Here is a 23,721-nt window from a genome sequence, read left to right on the forward strand (position 1 = left end):
GAATGACAGGGAATAACTTTCATCCCATTTATACAACCGAAAAAAAACAAAGCAGGCAGAGATCCCACAGCACAAGGGCTGGTCTGCTTCAAGTGGCAGTTTCTGATAACGTTATCGTATCAACAGACGACAACCTTAAAAGGTAGAAAAACTGAAAGTAAAACAAAGCAACAGCAAGTGTACCAGGAAGGCAGAATGAAGCTTGCATTCCTTTCCAGCCTTGGAGGGGTGACTTCATCTTTGCTAGGGTGACCTTCCACTGAGTCCAGGCTTGAATACTAATATTAGACTACCAAAAAAAAAAGTGTGCCACCCTCCAAATATAATGATGACTCAACACCTAGAGGCTTCAGTGATGTAACATGACCAAAGAGGTTCTGACTTCACAATCTAGATTAAAAAAAAAAAAAGAAGTAAAAAAGAAACATATCTTCCCCTGCAGAAACAATGCCTGCCTCCTACAGCATCTTCTTGAATTAGCCTGTAGGAAAAGGGAACCAAAGAAACATTTCACACATGGCAGCAGACACAGCGGCTCCACTTTGTTTAACAGGAGCAGAGAACAGACACATTTCAATTATATGCTTCAGAGTCAAAGCATCACTAGGAAGTTTCAATCCCAGAATTAATGTATAAAAGTTAAAGACAACACAGCAGAGCGCTGAACAGTCCAGTGTCTTTTACTGCACCTTAAAAATAAAAATAGCAGCATGAAGATGTGCTTTGTTGACAAAGCTGAATGCAAGTACAAAGGAAAAAAGCCTTTCCAACTAGGGCTACAGAGTTCTCTTAAAGCATCATCCTTGGACAAATATTCCAGCACTAGCTTGAGGCAGCTTTAAATCTTTTCAAGGCCCGAGCTCAGTAACACATATTAAAAAAAGTCAAAGGAAGCCTAGCGTAGGCTTCTGTAGTAAAAGAAAGTAGCCATCCAATATATGTAAATAAAGTTGTAACATGAAAGAACCCCTCGCAGAAACAGTAACTGTTATCATAAAAATGCCCTTCCATTAAAGCAGGATTACCTTTTCCTTTGACTTGTTATTTTGGCTTCTTTTCTCCTCTCTTCTCTACCCCACCCCCATGAAGCTCAAGGTTCAGGAAATGAATTTTTAATCACTTCCATTCCCCAGCCTTCCCTCACACCTTCCTCAGCAGAAGAATTAGGACACACTTCAACATGTGTCCACAGAATCACAGGCCTGTTGAGGCTGGCAGGGACCTCTGGAGGTCACCTTGTCCAACCCTCCTGCTGAAGCAGGGCCACCTAGAGCTGGTTGTCCAAGAATATGTCCAGATAGCTTTTGAATATCTGTCTCCAAGGATGGAGATTCTACTACCTCCCTGGGAACATGTTCCAGTGCTCAATCACTCTTACAGTAAAAAAGAGTGTTCCCTGATGTTAAGAGAGAACCTCCTGTGTTTCAGTTTGTGCCCATGGCCTCTAGTCCTGCCACTGGGCACCACTGAACAGAGCCTGGCTCCATCCCCTTTGCACCCTCCCTTCAGCTGGGTGCATGCATTGGTAAGATCCCCCCAAACCTCCTCTACTCCAGGCTGAACAGCCCCAGCTCTCAGTCTTTCTTTGCAGGAGAGATGTTCCAGTCCCTTCATCATCTTAGTGTCCCTTCACTGGACTCTCTCCAGTATATCCATGTCTTCCTTGTACTGGGAAGTACAGAACTAAACAGAAGTTGGGTCACCATATTTTCTGCATGAATTACAGGATGGTTGGGGTTGGAAGGGACCTCTGGAGATCATCCAGTCCAACCCACCTGCTAAAGCAGGTTCACCAGAGCAGATCACACAGGAATGTGTCCACCCAGGTTTGAACATCTCCAGAGAAGGAGACTCCACAACCTCTCTGGGCAGCCTGTTCCAGGGCTCTGGCACCTCAAAGGAAAGAAGTTTCTCCTCATGTTCAGATGGAACCTCCTGTCATTGGGCACCACTGAAGAGTCTGGTCCATCCTCTTAATATCCATGAGCAGAAATAATAACAATATCCTCTACTGGTTTGAATTATATTGGGAAGAAAAAGCACTTTATGAACTTCAGCTATAATTTCCCAGGCAGCTCCACCATAACAAAAAATGATTAATCAGTTCCTGAGCATTTTAATCCGAAATATAACTAATCAAGTTTAATAGGTGCTCCTTCCAATTTGAGCCAAAAGAGTGGAAAAAGAGCATACAGCCTGTAAACAGCTTGAGGAAACACATCCTCCCCTCACGTAAGCATACTCTAATAGTGACAGTTTTGTGGAAGAAGCTCCTGAGGCATTACAGCATCTGAAGGAAACATCTTAAGAGACAAAAATGCTTCACTTTGACAGTGTGCCTACCAGTTTCAGCCCGAAGGAAATTACACAGTGATGTTACAGAAAGGATGGTTTTAGAAAACAGTGATATGTGCATAACAAAACCACAACAAGCCTGAGGGCTACATGTAGCAATTAACTGTTAAAAGACACACATATACACCCTTGGAGTAATCAGAGTCATGCCCTCTGGCTCACCATTGCAATTGCTTTATCAGGAAAGATAAAAGCAGCAGCACCTTCCATTCAGTCACACTATCAGCCAAAAATAACAGTCTCAATTTTGCCATATCTTGCTCGCGTAAATAGTACCATCACTTTTCCCAAAGAGACATGTGGAAAATCCCAGGGCTTAGGAGTAATTTTATTCTTAGTTTCTTCACAATAACTCTTCCATGATCCAAGACAGTATTATACACCCAGAAGAAGAAAAACACAAACAAACAAACAAAAAATGACAACAACAGCAAAACAAACAATAACAAACAGCAACACACACACACACACAGAATCTGCCCTTATCGCTATATGCCAAAACGAACCATCAGAACACAGGTCAGTGATGGGGACACAGCTGAATGTGACCATAGATTTGTAACAGGCCTGTTGAATAATCTACTTCCCCATGTCTTAGTTCTTCCTTAAAAACTAAAAAGCCCAGTATTTTCTAGTCACATTGTAAGGAAGACACAATTTCATTATTTTTTGTAGGAAGGAGCAAGCTGTCCATGATAGGAGTGGAGATAAGCAAAACCACCTCCCTGCAGCTGTAGCAAGCTGTCAGTGCACTGAGGCTGCTAAGCCATCCTGTGCAAATCCTTAAATGCCTGTATTATTGACCCAGCTATCCAGGGCATTCTCCAGACATAAGCAGAGATTTCTTCCCAAGAACATGGCTCTGAAAGGTAGCCAAATATTTTTTTTTTTACCAGACGCTCTGTTACTATAGCAAGATGAGATTCTGGTACTAATATGTATTTGTATTTGGCGCTATAGTCTCTGGTGAGACGCCACCTGCAGTTCTGCGTCCAGCTCTGGGTCCTCAGCACAGGACACACATGGACCTGCTGGAGAGGCCAGAGGAGCCACAGAAATGATCAGATGCTGGAACAGCTCTGCTGGGAGGACAGGCTGAGAGAGCTGGGGTGTTCAGCCTGGAGAAGAGAAGGCTCCAGGGAGAATTTATTGCATCATTTCAGTACTTAAAAGGGGCCGATAAGAAAGATGGGGACAGACTTGTTAGAAGAGCGTGTTGCAGCAAGACAAGGGGTGATAGTTTTAAACTAGAAGCAGGGAGATTAAGGTTAGACAAAGAATTTTTTTTACAGTGAGGGTGGTAAAACACTGGTGCAGGTTTCCTGGAGAGGTGGTAGATGCCCCATCCTTGGAGACATCCCAGGCCAGGCTGGACGGGGCTCTGAGCAACCTGATCTGGGTGAAGATGTTCCTGCTCATGGTGGGGGGGTTGGACTAGATGAGCTTTGAAGGTCACTATCAACCCAAACTATTCTATGACATTCCCCTTTTCTTCTGCCAGTGTTTAAGATCAGGCAGCCACTCCTGAGCATCTTCCTTTAACCCTCAGGTCCCAAGGCCTACAGCACTTCAGACTCACTGTCTACATTGACCTCTCAGGTTGCCAGCCAGAAAACTCAAGCCTGGCCTGATACAGTTTGTCTGTGAAGAACATGGCCTTCAGCTGCAAGAATCCCTCATCTTCAGAAAATGAAGGTCCAGACTCAGGCTCCCTATAGAAGCCATCATCACTTGAGAAGCAACACAATCATCTCTAAGCAGCACTGAACAGCCACATGATGGTGGTGAAAGTCTGTATCTGCTACAGGACACAGCAAGAACAGACAAAGCCGATCAGCTTATCCACAGGGCAGGTGTACGTGCAGCCCAGTGTTCCCTTGACACTGCTGCAAGCCCATACTCCAGCACAAACTGGAATTTACCCTACATCTGATATAAAGTGATTACATGCCTTTAAATTAAAACAAAAACATTTAAGGCTTTTAAAAACTATCTTCAGTGCATATATTGCTTGGATATTTGTGTGTTAAAGTTCAAACTTTAGTTCAGCCTCTGAGACACTTCAAGTAATGTGACTTTAAAGCCTGAATTCTTTACATTGATACTGTTTGCATGTTGGAGCCATTCAGGTGGTTCTCTATTTAAATACCACAGGTTCACACACCAAATCAAAACATTCACAACAACAGGTTCCTCTGGATTTCTTTACTAACTTCTAACTTCCAAACCAATCATACCTCTATTTTCCTCCTAAAAGTGCAGGTAGGAGTAAAAGTCAAGAGACATTGCAAAAAAACTTTCTGGAGAACAGATTATACAATGAAACTACCGTAGGGATAGCCATTACTGTAGTATGTTATTTAGAAAGTCTACAGTACCACTACATACACATTCAGTCAATATATAATTGAAGATATTATTGTTACCAGCATTCATTGTAATTGTGTGAAATTTTAAACTTAAGCTTAGTATCTTGACAATATTTTATACTGAATTCCTGTATGCTATTAATTGTTGCTGCAGGATAAGAATAGAAAGGATTACGGGTATTAATCAACTGGGAACACAAGTACATGTTCTACAGGAATAATAAAAATCATAATCAGCTCCCCAGGTCCTTGGATTTAATGAGAAATCTGAAGGTAATCCCATCTAGATAAATATAGACTTAGAGAAGTAACTACTTACCCGCAAACAAAGCTGTTCAGCCCATGTCATTGACAGTTTACAGACACGTACATGGAACAGAAAATCCACCTCCACAACTCAGCTGCTGTTCTTAAGAAACATCCTGAAGTCCTGCAAGTCTTTGAGGACTGTGATTCCCACATAATGACATAATCATTCATTCTACTTTCTAACGAAGCCATCAGCTGAACACAGAATACAGCTCTCAGGAGCAAGTGGCAACAGAACCTCTGCAGGATGAAGAGATTCCCTAGTTCTAGGCAGGCTTCTGTTTTCTTCCTTTAAAACTGGACTTTTAGACCTTCAACTTGAGTGAAGTTCATTACCAGATGGTTATAAAATTCCACAAAATGGTACAACATAAATGCAAGATGCTTATTAGCAAAAGGACTTAGACATGATAAAATGGTGTATTGTTTTCCAAGATTGCAACTTAGAGTATAATATTTTTTTAATTTATATCTAAATAAGATCGTTGTCTAGTGCTGTGGTATGAACTTTTCTTTCAATCTGTATTACTCAAACATCATTATGGAAGATGAAGATGTCTAAAAAATTAAACTCAAAGAATTCCACTAGTGAAGCCTCAATATCTAGCACTTTCAGTACCTTTAACAAGAAGGTTGTATCCTTATCAGTCTTGTTTTATTTTCCTTTCATCTGGTAATTTCCCCACTAAAGACCCTTTGTCCATCCTGGCCAGCTTTCGTCCCAGTGACTCTGATGTGTAGTTTTATCTGGTTATCTCATCAGCCAGTTCCAGCCAAAAATCTATTTTACCACTGCCAGCTTGTTTCTGAATAGAAAATTCTGAATACAACATTCAAGTAGCCTCAGGTGTGCCTGTATCAATTAACCTAGACTAATTTTATCAGAAAATAAAGGACCAAACTACCAGTTTTCTACTCCCAACATTTCCGTCAGGAAGAAAAGTATGCTAAGAAACAGAAACTGAATTTCCTGCAAAAGTTGGTTATTTTTCTTTTTATGTTAGCTATTTGGTTTTAGATTAATTGCAAGAGTTAAAATTATTCTCACACAGTTCCTCTTTGTCTTTGTTCTCACTATCATTCTTGTCAGATTTTCCAGATAAAATTTCAGATAACTTGAAACACTTGAGAAAATACAAGAAAAGCAGCCTCCCAGCACAGTGATATGTGATCAATAAGCAGAAGAAACTTTCACACATTAAACTTTGCCACCTCCATCACAACTGCAGCTATGGTTGCTATAAAGACATGTACCCACATTTCAGTATTCTGCAAATCTGAACAAAAGAAACACATTTTTGTGCACTGTAGTTGACAAAAAGGCTTTTAAGCTCTTGAAATAAACATCATGGTAGGGCATTGTTGCCACCTTGGAACTCATATTTCGAATCCAGTTTCTTTGTGCAAGATCTGTTAAACTGAAAATGCAATAAACACAAACATAAGGAATATGTTTCTCTTACATTGAAAAGATGGAAACTGATACCGTACCTTACTGTCCTCATCTTCAAACACAGACTGGTGAACATTGCAAGCAAAGAGAGAATTTGGGAGATCGTTGAAGTCAATTATTTCATGAAAATCTTCCTCTGCAAAACATCTCTTCAAATCATTGTCTCCATTGATAGAGTAGAGTAAGAATTGTCCTTCGTCCTCCGGGATGCAGCCATAGTAACAGAGGCCCCGCATTCCAAACAAGTACGAGTCTCCCCTCATCCCTGGCAACACAGAGAGACACAGTTACACTACACTTAAAACGATCACATACACAAGTTAACCCAGAAATTCTTAGTTTGAGGGCTTAGCCTGTAGAAAGTGTATTTTACAACATTTTGAGGTGATTGACCTTTAACAGGACACTAATTTCACCAAGGCTCGAATGGGGACTTAGCTTTAGTTTCATTTATTAGTGCAGAAAAGACCCAACCATACCAGCACAAGCTGCTGAACACAATCAGAAGTTGGGTATTACTTTTAAGTGCCCCTTGCCCTAAAAGAAACTATGTTGTATTTGAGTTTGAGTCACGTTTGTCACTGGGAAAAGCAGGCTGACGTTTCCGAGCTTGCAGTTGGCTTAGAGAAAAAAATGTAATGCACAGGGTAAGAAAAAAATAAAGTAACTTTGCAAATTATACAAGGCATCTACTCAAAGAGAAAACAAAAAAAGAGACCCTGTTGGAAAGTAGCATGAACACAGAATCACCAAAAAAAGACAGTACAGCTAATTCACATCCCTATTACGGAGAATAAAGCCAATCTTTTCTACAGTTTAAGGACAGAACATACCCTGTTTTTCCATGCCCATTAGCAATTTCTTTGTTTGTATCTTAATTATGTTAGGAAGCAAATACAAACGTGAAGGGAAGAGTGGACTCTGTCTCCTTTTAGGAAAATCCTGCTGACTTTGAAGCCTTTACCTCAAATCTATCAGAGCAGAAAATTAATCTTAAGACACACTGAAGGACACGGAAGGAACAAGCCCATGCAATCACTATCCTTACTGTTGATACAAGAGTAAACTTCATACTAGCCAAAGGGAGTAAGTAAAGGTGCAATTAATTATCAGTGTCTTCTTTAGTATAAATTCAGGTATTTATCACGACCAGTGTAAACCATCCTTAGCATAAGTGTATTAAGCATCAATCTATGACCTCCATAGAGCTCCAGTAAGCTGACAGAAGCTATGCAGAGGAATAATGAATTCTTTTATATTTTTCTTTCTTTCAATAACAAAATGCAATCATTGGTTGCTTTTTCTCCTCATAACATAAGGAGTTAGAGAGTTACATAAACAGTGTGCTCATCTGGTTCAGATTTGCCCTTGCTCTATTGCGTACTTGCTATTCTCTATAAATAGTTGTAAATATTAGTTCAAATACACTATTTAGGACTAGTGTCCAAAATTAAACCCTATGGGCTTATTTAGACTTAATCTCAGTAAAGCAATGTTAAATTATGGAGCTAATTTGCCATGCCTGTGCCTTTCACATAACCTCAATCCTGCTGCAGCTCTGAAATGACATTTGGCTGATGACAGAGCACATCATGCTGCAACCTTATGTTACGGAAAGAAATGTCAGTAATTGTTATTGCTGAAATCCTCAAGAAAACACACTGAAGTCATGCTCAAAAGCATCAGTTTAGAGCACTGAGTCCACACTTATCACACTCTCACATCATGCAACAGAAACTGTTTTATTAGCCAGTCAGAACAAGTACATTTGGAAGGGTCCTGCACAGGTCATCTCCTTCCAACAACAAGGTCTGAGCAGGATAATTCAGGACTTTGTCCAGAGGGAAATGTTGCCCAGCAATACCACTCCTCGTGCACATATGATCTTTGGAGACCTGGTACCCTGTTTCCCCAAATATAAGACCTGCCCCAAAAATAAGCCCTAGCATGATTTTTCAGGATTTTTAAGGATGCTTGAAATACAAGCCCTACTCCAATATAAGCCCTAGTTACAGTGCATTTTAAAAGTCCATTTTAGTATTGTCCAGGCAGCTATACATGTAAAAAAGTAAAATTAATTGGCAATAGAATGCAGCAGGACAGACAGACCCTTCACCAAGAAAAGCAGACACCTGACAGACAACTGACAGTTGCGTTGCCAGTGTGCTACGAGCAGGAGACATAGACAAGAGGTGCTCATTCAAGGAAAGCACTACTGCTAGACATGAGAAATTGGGGCCAATGGTTCTAAAGGAAACAGAGTCACAAGACATAGGAATTCACGGTTTGGAGAGTTACGATGATGTTCCAGAATGCGATAACATGACTATATTTGAATAAATGGTGATTTTGTTGTTCAACAATAAACGTAGATCATTGTTCATGGCAAAATAAGATATCCCCTGAAAACAAGCCCTAACGTATCTTCTCAAGCAAAAATTAGTATAATACTCTGTCTTATTTTTGTGGAAACAGAGTAGGTCACAGGATCTTAGCTGTCTTCCTTTTCCAGGTACTAATATATGTTATATGGCTAAAAGGAGAATAGTTTCCTAGTCCTATATTCTATGCATGTAATTTATGAGGTAAGGGGGTTAAAACAAACAAGATGCAGTGTTGTAAGGAAGGAGGTGTAACGTGAAAGGCTCAGGCCAATTACTCCTTTTTTTATTGTGTCAACCTGACGACAGGTTTCTTAGACTATCAGATACACAACAGTATTTTTGCCAACTCAGGCTGATATCAGCACAACTAATTTCAATTTAGAAATTTAATTCTAAGTGGAAAAACAGCCTGAATAAATGAGAGGAGAAGGCTGAAACTTCAACAGTTTACATTAGTGTAGCAAGAACTCAGTATCACAGCAATATTGCCTCTGGCATTTCAACCAACTCACTCAAGCCGGTATTACTGCACATTTCAGTGTAGTCATACCCAGATATGTACTATAAAGAAATACAGTAGCCACTACTGGGGGAAAAGCTTAAATTCAAAATATATCATCACTCTGGCAGGAAATATTAATAGATCATGTACTCCAAATGTCATCATCTCTAAATGTTTGCCATCGTGTCTAGCCTGCATTAAGATTAGATTCATTGCTTTCAAGTTTATGAAAATAAACCTCAAGCCTGGCATGTTACAAAATACAACTTACATGGCAGAGCTAGTATCAAGTATTTCATTCATAACAGCCGAACTACTTCCAGTCAGCAAAGATACCAAGTCTTTTACAGTCACACTGGGTAAAACTCTTCTTGTCCCACAAGCAGCAAGCTGGATGAGTCCACTCAGCAAAGAGGGATGTTTCAAAGCCAACTTCACACAATAGACACAAGATGATAAAGGTGACACAAACTGATACTCGAAAGTTGGATAAATTTGGATTAATGCTCAGTAAACATTCCAGTGAGAAGAGGGGAGATTAAAAAGAAGTGGAAGTAATGAAGTTTAAGATCTAGAAGAATGTCCTATGACATAATGAAACAAGAATCTCCTGGCTGAATGGAACTTGGAGCCAAAGTAGAGCAGAAAGGTGATACAGTACACCGATTGGTTTTCCATACACATCTCTAATTATATTAGCTGACTTATTAAGATGTACTTTTTAGTCTACTAAATAACCTTCAATTTCACTGTAAAATATGATAGTAATGTTAACGATAACTTCATGGCAGCTAACAAATTTCACACATCCTCTTCCCCAATGAATAACAAAGCTGTTAGGGTGAGCAGGGAAGTAAAGAATGTTAATATATCAACAGAAGTCAGAAAAGTCTACAGGTTTCTTCACTAAACTGTTGTTTGCTTACTTTTTTCTCTCCTGGGAGAACCGTATTATAAAGTACTCGGTAAGAAATGAAGTTTTTTATTTAAGAATTAAGCAAAACCACTATGACAAGCAGCAAAACATAAAAGGATTTTAAGTTACAACAATGAAGTTCAAATTTTTAACCATCGTAGCTGGCAATAAGGAGCATACACTATAGCAGGGAATGCTGCAATATATAGGCTTCAATGTTCCATCTGAGATTAGGAATTAATATATACTCCTACATTACATGGCAACAGTTTTGCTTTGCTAGAGCTCTTTAACAGGAAAGATTGCTCCTTTTTTTCAGACAATTCTTGAGAGAGATTTGCTCGTCTTCAGGAAGTCACTGCCTTGCGTGCCTCTTGACCACCTCTTTTTCAAGTCTCGTAGGTGGGTGTGAATACATGGTCATGCCTCTTCTACACTTAAGATATAACCAGAATTCCAATCAGTCCTCCTTATGCTAGCAAATCAACTTACAATACCTTGTTTATTAAATCCTCTGCTCAATTTAATCACACAGTTAAGAATATCTGTACGGAATAACTACTGTATAGTAAATTTTATGAAACAAGGTCCATGTACTGCACAATATGAAGCACATCACCACAATTAAAATAAAAATCTCAGTAATAAAAGACATATACGCTCCCCAAGAGAAATAAACTGCCTGTGAGCCTGAGTTCAATGATAATCAGAAGGGGCAATCAAATTGACAACATATGTTAGCACACTTCAGACCCTTGGGCCGTAAGTTCAGGCTCTGACTGGACAAACTGGCACTTCTGCCAAAAGATGCAATATATCCGTCATAGAATAATTTTAGTTGGAAGAGCCCCTAAGATCATCAAGTCCAACCATAACCTAACACTGGCACTAAACTGCCTCCCTAAGAACTTCATCTTTTAAATCCCTCCAGGAATAGTGACTCCATCACTTCCCTGGGCAGCCTGTTCTAGTGCTTGACAACCCTCTCCATGAAGAAAGGTTTCCTAACATCCAATCCGAACCTTCCCCGGTAGAACTTGAGGCCAACTTGAGATATTCTATGATTTCCACTCGTCCTGTCACTTGCTAGAACCTGTACCCCAGCTCCTCACTTCCAACACCAGTCACCTCCTACACAGAAAAGTCCCCGCTACCTTTTGTTGTGGAGAAAGAGTCTCCTGCTCTGACTTGTGCCACATCTGCACAAACCAATTCAGTTAAAGGAAAATACCAGGCCTAAGGAAAAAAAAACACCTTGGGTTTAACTCCTTTAGGTAGATAACTGACCCATGGGTGCAAAAATGTTTGTAGCAACCAGAAAAAGCGGGCAAGGCTTTTTGGGAACAGACAAGCAACAGCAAAGGTTAGGGTTGTACTTTCCAACAACTAATTTACTTAAAGCATTCATGAAATTGTAGTCTGAGTCATCACAGCTCTGCAGGGACTTCATAATAAGTTACTGTATCAGACGTTATTTCCAGCCAGTCATGAGCTAGGATTACCTTTCTCTGCATTATTTATAGTGCTAAACATATGTAAGATGCATCGTAAGTACATATCCTTTATTATTACCAAAGACCTTAAGGCTCACTTGTTTTGGTGGTGATGTTTTGTGATGTCTTTGAATTTAATTAGCCACTTCAGGCAGTTCTCTGTCAAAAAACGTTCTCTTTACAATTCTTTTGCTAATTTAGAACAAAAGAATTCACATTTCAAATCCCTTAAAACAATTAATTCCAAATTAATTGTAAAATCTAAGAACTGGGTTGCCATATAAAAGAAACATAATTAAACGTAATTTTTTGTGTGACAATAATACAATCACTGGATCACATTCTTATTTATTTTAAAGCTTCTTCCCACAGCTTCTGAAAAAAATCAGTTAGCTTCCCCCCTCTTATGGTCCTTTTTATATTATCAAAAAAATATGGAAAAATATGCACATAAGAAATACAAGTATGGTTTACCCTTAAGATGTAATGAGTTCAAACCAAGTTGTGCATTTACTTCTCCCTCCCCAAATCAGGAAACTTCTCAAATACTTCAGATACCAAAAGTTGTTCTAGAGAATTTCAAAAGGGGCAACGCCATAAAATAATACAGTAACACTAAGGCATCATCCAGCATCAATATTGATGCTAAATTCAGTCATCAAGACCTTAAGGGGGACCCTGTAGCAGGATTTCTCCCTTCATACGGCTGAGATACTGCAACAAAAACAAACCTGAGACCAAGCTTGTGAAACCTCCAGCTAATGCTGATTCCTTGCCACATCCATTTATCCCCTTTATTTAAAGTTCACCCATTTGCAATCTGTGTTCCCGTGTTATTCTCAATTTGGTGTAGTGTTTTGACCCTAAACTTTCAAGTCAAAAAACACATTACACAGAACCGAGTACCACAAGAGTGTGATACTATTAATCTTTGGAAAACCATCACAGCCACCACCCCTCCAGACCCTACATGGAATCTCCTTGTCACTTCTTTTGTGCATTTTATATCCACGCTTTGCATCACTACATGATGACAATACTTATTTCAAAGTTCACCTCCTGCAGTCAAATGGTGCAAGAGGCTGTAATTTGTGATAGTTCCAAACATGAAGCAAACTCCTTTCACACTGGAACAGATTAGGTCATGTCAGTTTTCAGCCCTGTAGATTCTGTAACCGACAGCTCTGTAGAGATTCCATATGGGAGATAAGTATTAATTCTGCTGCCTCACTATTTTTAGACATTGTACATCTCTAATTCAAATTAACAGGGACCGATAGAAAATTACATTCATTGGCAAACAGCAACCGCTTACTGAAGTTTCTGTTTGAAAAAGTGTTATCAAAAAGTATTGCTTTTTCAGTCTAAAATTGAAAGGTATACATCTTGTTATAAAGTTAGACCCTACAGAACAAAGAGCTTCAGCTGAAATTTTGCTGAACGAAGACAACTTGAACACCTGAAGTGTCAGAATGGATCAATACCTTGTACATCACGAAGCACATATAGATTTACCCACTGTTTTTATGGAAACTAATAAGGCATTTCCTTGGTGACCATTTTCCTGTCTTAAGAGTTTTTAAAGAGAGTTCCTGAGGGACATCAAGAAACAGGCACATATCTCTTGAAATTGCTAGGAAACTTTACTTTTTTTTATTAAACACTGCTTGCCATGACAAACAACATGACTAAAAATAGAATAAAGCAAACAAAATGTTAGAAATAGAAGCCTTAAATATAAGCACTATAAACTAGAAGTATTGAGTCCTGAGTGCAAACCTGGAAACTGTAGTCTACAGGAATTAATAAAATTTAGGGAAAAAAAAAAAGCAAGGAAAGTTGCAGTTGTTTTTCTAGAAGGGTCCAGAGAAAGCGTAGAAATTCCACCTCTGCTTCCATCAAGGAAAAAAAGAGGGGGGGCAACTTTTACCATCATTCAAACCCACTAAGTAAGACTTTAGTGAAATAACCAGTTTTCACTTAAAATAGTCACTGATTTAACAAAAGCAAAGTCACCTACTTCTGGAGGGTTAGCCTAAGGATGCAACTCCTGCTCAAGGCAACTGGACCCACACTGAAGACTTTGTCAGAACACAGCAGTATAACAGGGAAGTTCACATAGCAGTAAACTCCTGAAATGTCATTCCATTCTGCAAACCAAACACTGGGGATTAGCATTCTTTTTATATGGTGCTAGTTCTTCACTCTGGAAAGCTTCCCTGGACCTAAATTGAGACATTTTACTTAATTAGAAAGAGCAGAACAGGACCTGGGCAATGACTATTCCCCTGACAGTAATAAAAATTACAAGTGCAGTGAAGTCCACTCACATTTTCACTCCAATTTGGTTAGCACCACACAAAAACAGTGTCAGTCTCCACTATTCCTCTTACAGAAGTGGCATATGATGAAGAGGATTTTTTTTTTAATGTTAACTGGTACAAATCCCAAATGTTCTAATCTTTCCCATTGCCATTCTAGCCGTATTAAATTTAGCTGAGACTTTGCAACTATTTTTGGAAGCTTTTAACAACCAAAAAGGACTATTCACTTTCATTCATCTGAAGCAGGGCTGGCCAGCTCGAGTTGTTCAAGACCTGCTTATTGCTCAGGAAGGTCAACCGTGCCCCCCATGCCAGGGATGTAAAGGAACTCAGTTGGCAGTGGCTGGATAAGCAATTCACACCTCCAGCCCTGGGAGAAACAAGCCAGCAGACACTGGTGCTCAACCCTCCTAAGCCAAAACTCCAGCCCATTCCACAATCAGAAGATGATACTTTGAGCAATCAGTGCCAGGCATGAAGATTTTATGCTCTGTTCTTAAGGTCAAGAAGTTGGGCTTTGAATAATCAACCACTAAAGTTATCGTGGTGACATTAAGGTATTCAAAGAACAAAAAACCCTCCCCAAATTTAAAGAAATGAGAACGAGCTTTCCGATTACCTTCACTTGGCCTCTATGCTACTCTATTTAAAGCCAGCCTGTTTTAAAAGGCACACACAGTATCACCACGTCGCTGGCCTGCAGCCAAATCTGTCACCTCACACATGGGTCAGTGGAACACTCATTTCATAGCCTTCTAGCCTGTAACATAAAAAGCACAAATCTACTCCAGTTCTTACCAAGACCTTCTTTCCCTGTCTCTGCTGGGAGGGAAAAAAAAAACGAAACACGTGGTGAGATTACATGCAATGGGAGCTGCTCATAGTGTTTAACTCCTAGAAGATACTCAAGACACCTAGATGACAAGAAATAAAATTTCAAAGTCTTCTTGGACAGGATTTTCTGCTGGCATGCACAAGTAATTAGTAACTTAAAAAGCATTAAGGACACCAAGGCAATGACTAACATTTTCAACACGAACAATGACAAACTACTGAATCTGAATACGCTGCAACACTTGGAAAAGGACAGATAAGCTAGATCACATAGCTGACAACTACTTCTCAGAAGTTTAAGGAGAATGGGACAGTTCCTGCTGTTAAAAAAAAAAATAAGAGTACCAGTTACTAGTTAACAAAGTTGATAATCTGCATAAAATCTTGTCCTTGTTTACTGTGATGCATTCAGTTTTTCTGAATGTTTTATATTCTCACAGAATTCAGACTTCCATCTGTTCAGAAATGGTGTGCAACCATATAATTTAGTTTTCTTGTAGGAATAAATGCAGCAAAGTTTCTTTCCAATAATTATGTATTTTCATAGGAAAAGCATCTTCCTTTTCCACAAATCAACCACTCTAACTAGGTAAACAACACAAAGATCAAACCAATTTGTGAGTGTACAACTTGAAAGCCTAACACAGAAGTTCGAGTAAACTGTAACCCTGGATTAAACTACGATTCTCATTCGTACGGTTTATTTCAGCTGCATAAACCTACTATGCATTCTCCTTTTAGAAAACTAGATTAAATGCCTAAATCAAGCAGTAAAGGGACCAAAAATATTACAAAGAGATACAAAAGAATTTTGGAGAGGTGGGTGGAAAAATACAACCAACAACTTTGGTGAGCTACCTGTTACATAAGCATGAAATCCCACTAGTGTGGGGATGCTACAGCTAACTTTAAAGCAGCCCAAGAACAGTCTCATAGAATCAGAATCCCAGACTCCTTTAAGTGGTGCCCAACGATAAGATGAAGGGCAACAGGCAGAGACTGAAGGTTCCATGTAAACACGAGGAAGAACTTCTTTACTTTGAGGTGCCAGAGCCCTGGCCCAGGCTGCCCAGAGAGGTTGTGGAGTCTCCTTCTCTGGAGACATTCAAACCCTCCTGGACACATTCCTGTGTGATCTGCTCTGGTGAACCTGCTTTAGCAGGTGGGTTGGACTGGATGATCTCCAGAGGTCCCTTCCAACCCCAACCACTCTGTGAATGTCCTGAGTTGGAAGGACCCACAAGGATCATGGAGACCAACTCCTGTCCCTGCACAGGACAACCCCACAGTTCACACCATGTGTCTGAGGACGTTGTCCAGTCTCTTCTTGAACACTGTCAGGCTTAGGGCCGTGACACCTCCCTGGGGAGCCTGTTCCAGTGTCCAGCACCCTCTGGGTGAAGAATCTTTTCCTCATGTCCAACCTGAACCTCCCCTGGCACATCTTCCTGCCATTCTCTCGGGTTCTATTACCGGTCACCAGTCAGATCTCCTTCTGCACACGGAGTTCCGCTGCGTTCCACACACCAGCCCTAAGTTGTGCGAGTGTCCGGGACGGGTCCGCATCCCCGCAAAACCCCACCTGCTCCGAGCCGACACCCGGCGCTTCCCGCCTCCTCCACCCCCTCCCCACACGCCGGGACAGTGCCTCATCTCACCCCGCTCCCCTCCACTCCTGCCCCGGGGACGAGCCGCCTCGACTCCTTCCCTGCCCGCACGGCCTCACCTCCGCCCCCCGGCTCTTCCGGCCGCCCGAGCGGAGCTGCACTGCGGGCGCGACCCCAGGCCGGAGGGCGAGCGCCCCCGGGGACGCCCCAGGCTCGCCACTGGTGACAGGAGCCCCGAGGTAAGAGCGGGGCCCGGGGCGGGGGCAAGACCGCGGGGCGGTTACATAACCCCGCCACGGCGGGAGCACGGCGCCAGGTCGGCGGGGCAGGGCTGCAACCGGGCGGCCTCGCCGAGGAAGGACCGTCCTCCCGCCCGCCCCGAGGCAGCGGCTGTGCCCTTACCTGCTGCGGCCCGCTCGTCCTTCGCCTCCCCGCCCTCCTCCCCTGCCGCCGCCGAGCCCCGAGCACCGCACCGCTGGCTCCGCCGCGAACGCCCCGCGCCGCTGAGGCGAAGGTGGAGGACAAGGCGGGAGGGATGAGAGGACGCCACAACCCAATCAGCAAACCTCCCCACCTAAACGGGCAAGCCAGAGCCACCAATAAGAATTCGAGGAGTAAGATAGCCCCGCCCCCTCCAACCTCTGGCCCCGCCCCCTCACCGCCCACCTCTTAGTGCCGGGTCTCGGTTACCGGCGGGGGCGGCGATGGCGGGAGGGGGTGAGGGGACAGGTGAGCCAGGAGGGAGGGGGGGTGTCGTCTCACGTTGCTCCCGCACCTCCACTCTGCCCTGGTGAGACCACATCTGGAGTTCTGTGTCCAGTTCTGGGCTCCCCAGCTTAAGAAGGACAAGGAATTACTGGAGGGAGTATGAAGGTGATGAGGGGTCTGGAGCATCTTTCTAATGACAAAAGACTGAGAGAGCTGGGTCTGTTCAGCCTGAAGAAGAGAAGCTGAGAGGGGATCTCATCAATGTTTAGAAATATCTCAAGGTGGGTGTCAAGAGGATGGACCAGACTCTGTTCAGTGATGCCCAATGACAGGATGAGGGGCAGCGGGCACAGACTGAAGCACAGGAGGTTCCATCTGAACATGAGGAGAAACTTCTTTCCTTTGAGGTGCCAGAGCCCTGGAACAGGCTGCCCAGAGAGGTTGTGGAGTCTCCTTCTCTGGAGACATTCAAACCCACCTGGACACATTCCTGTGTGATCTGCTCTGGTGAACCTGCTTTAGCAGGTGGGTTGGACTGGATGATCTCCAGAGGTCCCTTCCAACCCCAACTGTTCTGTGATTCCGGGATGGAATGAGGTGGGATGGGATGGGATGCGATAAGGAGATGTGGGGTAGGATGCAGAAAGAATAGGTGGCATGGATGCCCACACAATGCCAGCACACCTCACCACGGTTTTAGTGACAAACCTCCTTATGCCATCTATGGTGACTTTGTAGGGTGCCTAAATGCCTCCGGGGGACGGAGCTTCCAACGACCATTCCCACTTCTGACCACCAATAAGCAAACTGGCCCTTGACTTGAGCTCCACCTGGAATTGATCCAGCTGTCGTTCATCTCTTCTTCAGAATAACAGGTGAATACGGTGTAACTCCCCATTACAGACAAGACCAGAAGGTGCATTTGTAGGACTCTTAGAAAATGTCACGGTTACAGTGGAAAATGACTGATCACAGTCGTGATTTTAAAAAGAAGAGAAAGCATTCGGGTGCCCCCAAGGCACGCTTTATTAAAGGAAGGGCTATTTTCTCTCTTCCAGCTGTATGTCTGAGACCGCTAAGCGTCAGAGGCTAATGCTGATTTTCTGCAGTGTCTTTGCTTTGGAATGTAATACAGAGGGATTTAATCAATAGGGTGATACAGAAATGTAAATAGGTTTCTGTAGAAATGGCTTTGAAAATCCATAGAATATAACAGAGAACTAAAAGACTCCCATATAATTATTAAAGACCCTATAAAAATCCATGGAAGGAATAATTCTCCATTAGTTCAAAAGATGTATGCCATCTTTAGCAGTGCTTTCCAATAATAGCATAAAAAACCCGTTGTAATGAATGAGATCAATAGCGTATCCCACCTCATCCCCGTAAATAAGAGCAATACATTGTAGATTGTTGGACTTGCAACAGAATAATTTCTTCCTGTTCCCATTAACTAAGGACTGACTTAAGCCTTGTTGCATAACTTGTTTAGACACCTTCCAGTCTTTCTTCTGGTTCTACTTTTAATTTTTAACATATAATAGGTAACTGATAGTAGTAATTATTATTTCTTGTTGTTTTATCCTTGTGCCTAAAATATGAATCCCTGTCCATCATCTTATTGCTTTAGGCACTATGCAGAAGAGAGAGCAAGCTATGGAACCAAAGACGTCACACTATAAACTAATCAGGTTTTAAATCAAATTATATGCTTGTTGGTTTAGTTTTTATTTTAAGAATTAAGCCTGGTAGGATATCCTCCTTTGTTTCCGTTTACGTGCATTCCCTTTGCATGATGTCTTATTTTAATATTCTGAGTAGGAAGAGCTTTTTCCATCTCACATTTTATGTTATACAATTTCCTTGTGTCTGCTTATTCCCATACCTCTTAAATGTGTCTTATTCACAGTATCCAGTCTCAAGTTTTATTCTTTTTCATATTGGGAAGAATATTTTCATTGTGATGAAGCTGCCCGAGCGTTTGCTTTCCTTATAGTAAAATGTACAGTTATGAAAGGATGCTAATCCATGTTCAGGAAAAATTGGGAATGGCTAAGTCAGTACTTTAGCTTTTATATTCACCCAGATATTATTGGTAAGACAAAGGGGAAAACCCAAATTCCACTGTTTGCCATAAAAATGCCCTTCAAAAAATGAGAATGGCAACAATTGCAGGGTTTTCAACGCCCCCTGTTGTAAGCATTGTAGATTTCTATTAGTAAAGCTTAGATATATTATTTAGACACAGAAAAGCAGTGATGCAAAAGTAAGAGAGTCAGAGCAATTGAGAGAACACCCTTCTTGGGGTCTCACTGTTTACACCCTCAGACCCCAGTGCTATTCAGGCCACACAACCCGAACAGGCACCCTGGGCTTCCTAAATTCTGTGGGCGTCTTCCCACCACCCAAGTACTCATTGAGTGCCAAAACCTGGAGGAAGCTGAAATTCTGGAAAGGATACCAAAGGAGGTGATAAAACAGCTGCTACTTGCAAAGTTTGCAAGCCGTGCTTTAGTCCCGGTCCCCCAGAACCAAGTGGGAGTTTTGTTACTGATATCTCAGAGCACAGGCTCAGCCCATCTCATCCAGATCCTGAGCTGCTCATTATCTTCAGTCCGCACCTGCTCCTTATCTACAGATTTAATCTGTAAGCAAAAGTGGCCTCTCAAACGTACTGAAGCAACCATGGTGAATTTCAACACAAATAAAGTGCTGTAACCAAAAGATTTTGGCCCCCTGTGTTGTGCTGATTTCTGATCTTCAAAATACACACTGACTCATTCCTGCAGCCTTTGCAGGAGCTTTGGTGATGAAGTTTTCTCCTTTTGGAAGAAATAAGTTAAGTATCGTCTCAAAAATCTGTAGATTCTCAAGAAGTCAACACTACTTCACTGGGATAATCCCAAATTCTTTGGCCAGAAATAGATTAGGATTTCTTGCAAATGGCTGAGTCTGGAGATTAGAGTGCATAAAGTAAGTGAAATTCATGTTGATTCTATCACCTTTAGGATACACTTGATTGTTTATTTTAATTTTTAGAATGTTGGATCCATATAGCTCTATATCTTGCCTCCAGCAGCCAAGAGTGGATGCTTAGTAAAAGTAAACTAGTGTAAAAACAGATGATGAAATCTTCTCCTATTTACCATATAATTTTCCAACAACTAGTAAGGTAGAGACTTCCAGAACTCAGGGTTGTATCCAGGCTACTATTCTTAGTAGCTACCAGAGGTCCTGTTCTCTAGACTTTGCCTTAATTCTTTTTTGAACCCATTTGTGGTTTTGCTTTCCACAATGTGCCATGTCATGATAATTCTTCACTGTGTAGAAAAAATTTCAAGTCTTCTTCCTGATTGTTTTATTAAGTGTTCCTTTGCGACAGAGGCAGTAAATTAGATTTCTTTTTTGACCATCTCACTGTCATTATTTTCCAGACTTTAATTGGATTTCCCTTCAGTTATCCCTTTTTCAAGCTGATGTGGTTTTCTCTATTTCCAGTGTGAAACTTTAGCACCACCAATTTTACCATCATTCAAACCCACTAAGTAAGACTTTAGTGAAATAACCAGTTTTCACTTAAAATAGTCACTGATTTAACAAAAGCAAAGTCACCTACTTCTGGAGGGTTAGCCTAAGGATGCAACTCCTGCTCAAGGCAACTGGACCCACACTGAAGACTTTGTCAGAACACAGCAGTATAACAGGGAAGTTCACATAGCAGTAAACTCCTGAAATGTCATTCCATTCTGCAAACCAAACACTGGGGATTAGTATTATTTTTATATGGTGCTAATTCTTCACTCTGGAATGCTTCCCTTCTAATTTTACTGGAAAACACTACTTTCTTTCAAAATCTGATTCTGCTAAAGTGACTATTGAATTTTGCTGGATCTAGAATAAGCAAGAGCTTATGGCTGAGGGACTCAGAAAACTCTGAGCATATGAGCAACAGAGTCGTATGACTGTAGGGGTTCCCTTGTCATCTAAGGGTGGAGTTACTCATCCTTAACATTCAATTCCCCTTTTTGACCATTTCCTAGCTCCACATTAACATTTTCAGAGAGCTTTCCACTTCAGCCTCCAGATCTCCCACAGCAAAAGCGATGTCTCGAACCAGTGCCTCTGTATGTATGATTAGGGTTATTTTTTTTCTCGTGTACATTACTTTGCACTTATCACCGCTGAATTTCATCTGCTGCTTTATCACCCTGTCACTCAGTACGGTGAGGCAAAGTTGCCTTGACACCTTCTAAGTTCCATCCTGTACATGTATAGCAACTGCAAAGCAGTTTAGATACAACATATTGCAGATGTTTAAATAGAAATGTGCAAAGTAAAGACCATTTCTCTCTCTCTTTTTCTTTTTTTCTCTTTTTTTCTGCAGAGCATTTTGCACAGATCTGGGTACAAGAATAACAATTGCACAAATGAAAAATTGCTGCAGAAAAGGAGAGTATCCTTCACTTGCTGTAAAATTCCAGTGTCTGTAGTACTCTTCTATGATTCTGTATGGGTGCAAACTGAAAGACAGGAGGTTCCACTTAAATATGAGAAGAAACTTCTTCACAGTGAGGGTGACAGACACTGGAACAGGCTGCCCAGGGAGGTTGTAGAGTCTCCTACTCTGGAGACATTCAAAACCTGCCTGGACATGTTCCTGTGTAACCTCATCTGGGTGTTCCTGCTCCAGCGGGGGATTGGACTGGATGAGCTTTTGAGGTCCCTTCCAATTCCTAGCATTCTGTGATTCTCTAGCATGTGGTGCTCCATGAGCAGGTTGATCCTGCACTGGGGCTCTTTCCTTTGTTGGGGATTTGGAGATGTGGAGAAGCACATGCCACAACTGGGCACCTCAGAACTGCATGTTCCACAGACTGAAGCACAGGAGATTCCATCCGAATATGAGGAGAAACTTCTTTCCTTTGAGGTGCCAGAGCCCTGGAACAGGCTGCCCAGAGAGGTTGTGGAGTCTCCTTCTCTGGAGACATTCAAACCCACCTGGACACATTCCTGTGTGATCTGCTCTGGTGAACCTGCTTTAGCAGGTGTGTTGGACTGGATGATCTCCAGAGGTCCCTTCCAACCCCAACCAGTCTTTGATTCTGTGATGCAGGTTCTTTCCTAATCTGATGTGTGGGGCTCAGGCAAGGTGGGAGAATCTGTGGCACTACTCCGGGAACCTCCGAGCTCCCAGCCTTGCCATGGGACACCCCCTGCAGTTGGCTCTGTTGCTCTCTAAACCCCATCTCTGGTATATCCACGGTGTTTTGGAGCATCTTCAGGGGCAAGCAGAGGTCAGATGGGAGGGTCGTGTCTTTTAAGGCAATGAGAACAAGAACAAAGAATCTTCACATTTTCCAACCACTTCTGAGAGTGAGAGGTGCCTGAAAGAAAGTCTTTTTGATTTGACATTGCAAAAATTCCATATCTAGCATAAAGTCCCACAAAATAGAGTTTTATTATCTTCCAGCTAACCCTCAGTTTTGAAGACAACAAAAATGCCACGTCCCAATTTCTGGTTAAGGAATATTTTTAACCAAGAGATGGTTTTTTTTTTAGCCTAGATGCATGATAGATCAAGGGGAAAAATGGGTTTCATTGACTTTTAAAACAATCTCCGTTTCAAGAAAGGAAAAACAAACAAACAATCAGCTTTTTATTCTGTAACAAATACCATCCTGAAAGTACAAGTACAGCTCTCTCAAATCTGAAATGTTATGCAAAGATTTAAATTCTCCCTTTTGAATGAAGATGCTGAAAGAGGAGGAGGTTTTCATTTTGTTGAAATAGATGCGGTATTTAAGATTATTGTTTTCACCTACGGGCTGCCTGTTTCTTCTCAGGTGTCATCCCTACGCAAACTGAAGGCAGTGCTGTGTGATTCACCAATTGCTGCAAAAGCTACAAGCACCTCAGGTTGTGAAGTAGAGGGCTGGCAAATGGCAGACGTAGGATGTTAACTAAACTTATTTCCTCCTTTATTTTAAAGATTGTCTTTTCCTCCTGATGACCTTTTCCCAATGATCTCTCTGCAGAGTCTTAAGAATGTTTATTTCGTAACAGGTTCATTAAGGTTGAGGCCAGCACAGGCTATCAGGCAAATTCGAAAGCAGTCTTGGAGGTATAGTCTCAAGTCAACAGCGTGACTGATAATGTCAGCTCAAATTCCTCAAGAATAAACTGTGGTTTGCTGTCGTGTGTTAACAAACAGAAGCACTTGGTTTCTAGGATTTACCCGAACAAAATTCATGAAGCTAAAACATCTGGCTTGTCAAAATGATCATACAGTTATAGAGGGAATGACAATGATGCCAGACAAATAAAATCCAGGAAATAAGCACAGTTTAACCAGAATATAAATTCGGTTTCTAAATATACTGTCTTACCTTTCTGATGCATCGATTTCTATCTTTTTTTTTAGACTGAAATTCTCCAGGAAGGAAACTGTATATTTGAGGAAGTGCCAA

At 41.5% G+C, this 23,721-nt stretch overlaps 2 protein-coding genes across 3 annotated transcripts in view; both read right to left on the reverse strand.

Moving 5' to 3' along the window:
• RCAN2 (regulator of calcineurin 2) overlaps window positions 1–17,102 on the reverse strand; it is a 99,373-nt gene extending 82,271 nt beyond the window's left edge. The window contains exons 1-2 of one of the 2 annotated variants that reach the window (XM_065055720.1): window positions 16,949–17,102; window positions 6,525–6,751 (exon numbers count right to left, since the gene is read on the reverse strand). In XM_065055720.1, coding sequence (XP_064911792.1) covers window positions 6,525–6,749 — 225 coding nt within the window. In that variant the 5' untranslated portion in view covers window positions 6,750–6,751; window positions 16,949–17,102. Of the gene's footprint in view, window positions 1–6,524; window positions 6,752–16,665; window positions 16,783–16,948 lie in introns of those variants that run through there. The other variant, XM_065055719.1, reaches the window with a different exon arrangement.
• The window catches only part of LOC102093880 (24-hydroxycholesterol 7-alpha-hydroxylase), a 144,619-nt gene that overhangs the window by 82,271 nt on the left and 38,627 nt on the right, over window positions 1–23,721 (reverse strand). The window lies entirely within an intron of this gene.

The sequence above is a fragment of the Columba livia genome, chromosome 3 (genome assembly GCF_036013475.1).
Source record: "Columba livia isolate bColLiv1 breed racing homer chromosome 3, bColLiv1.pat.W.v2, whole genome shotgun sequence".
NCBI classification, from domain to species: domain Eukaryota; kingdom Metazoa; phylum Chordata; class Aves; order Columbiformes; family Columbidae; genus Columba; species Columba livia.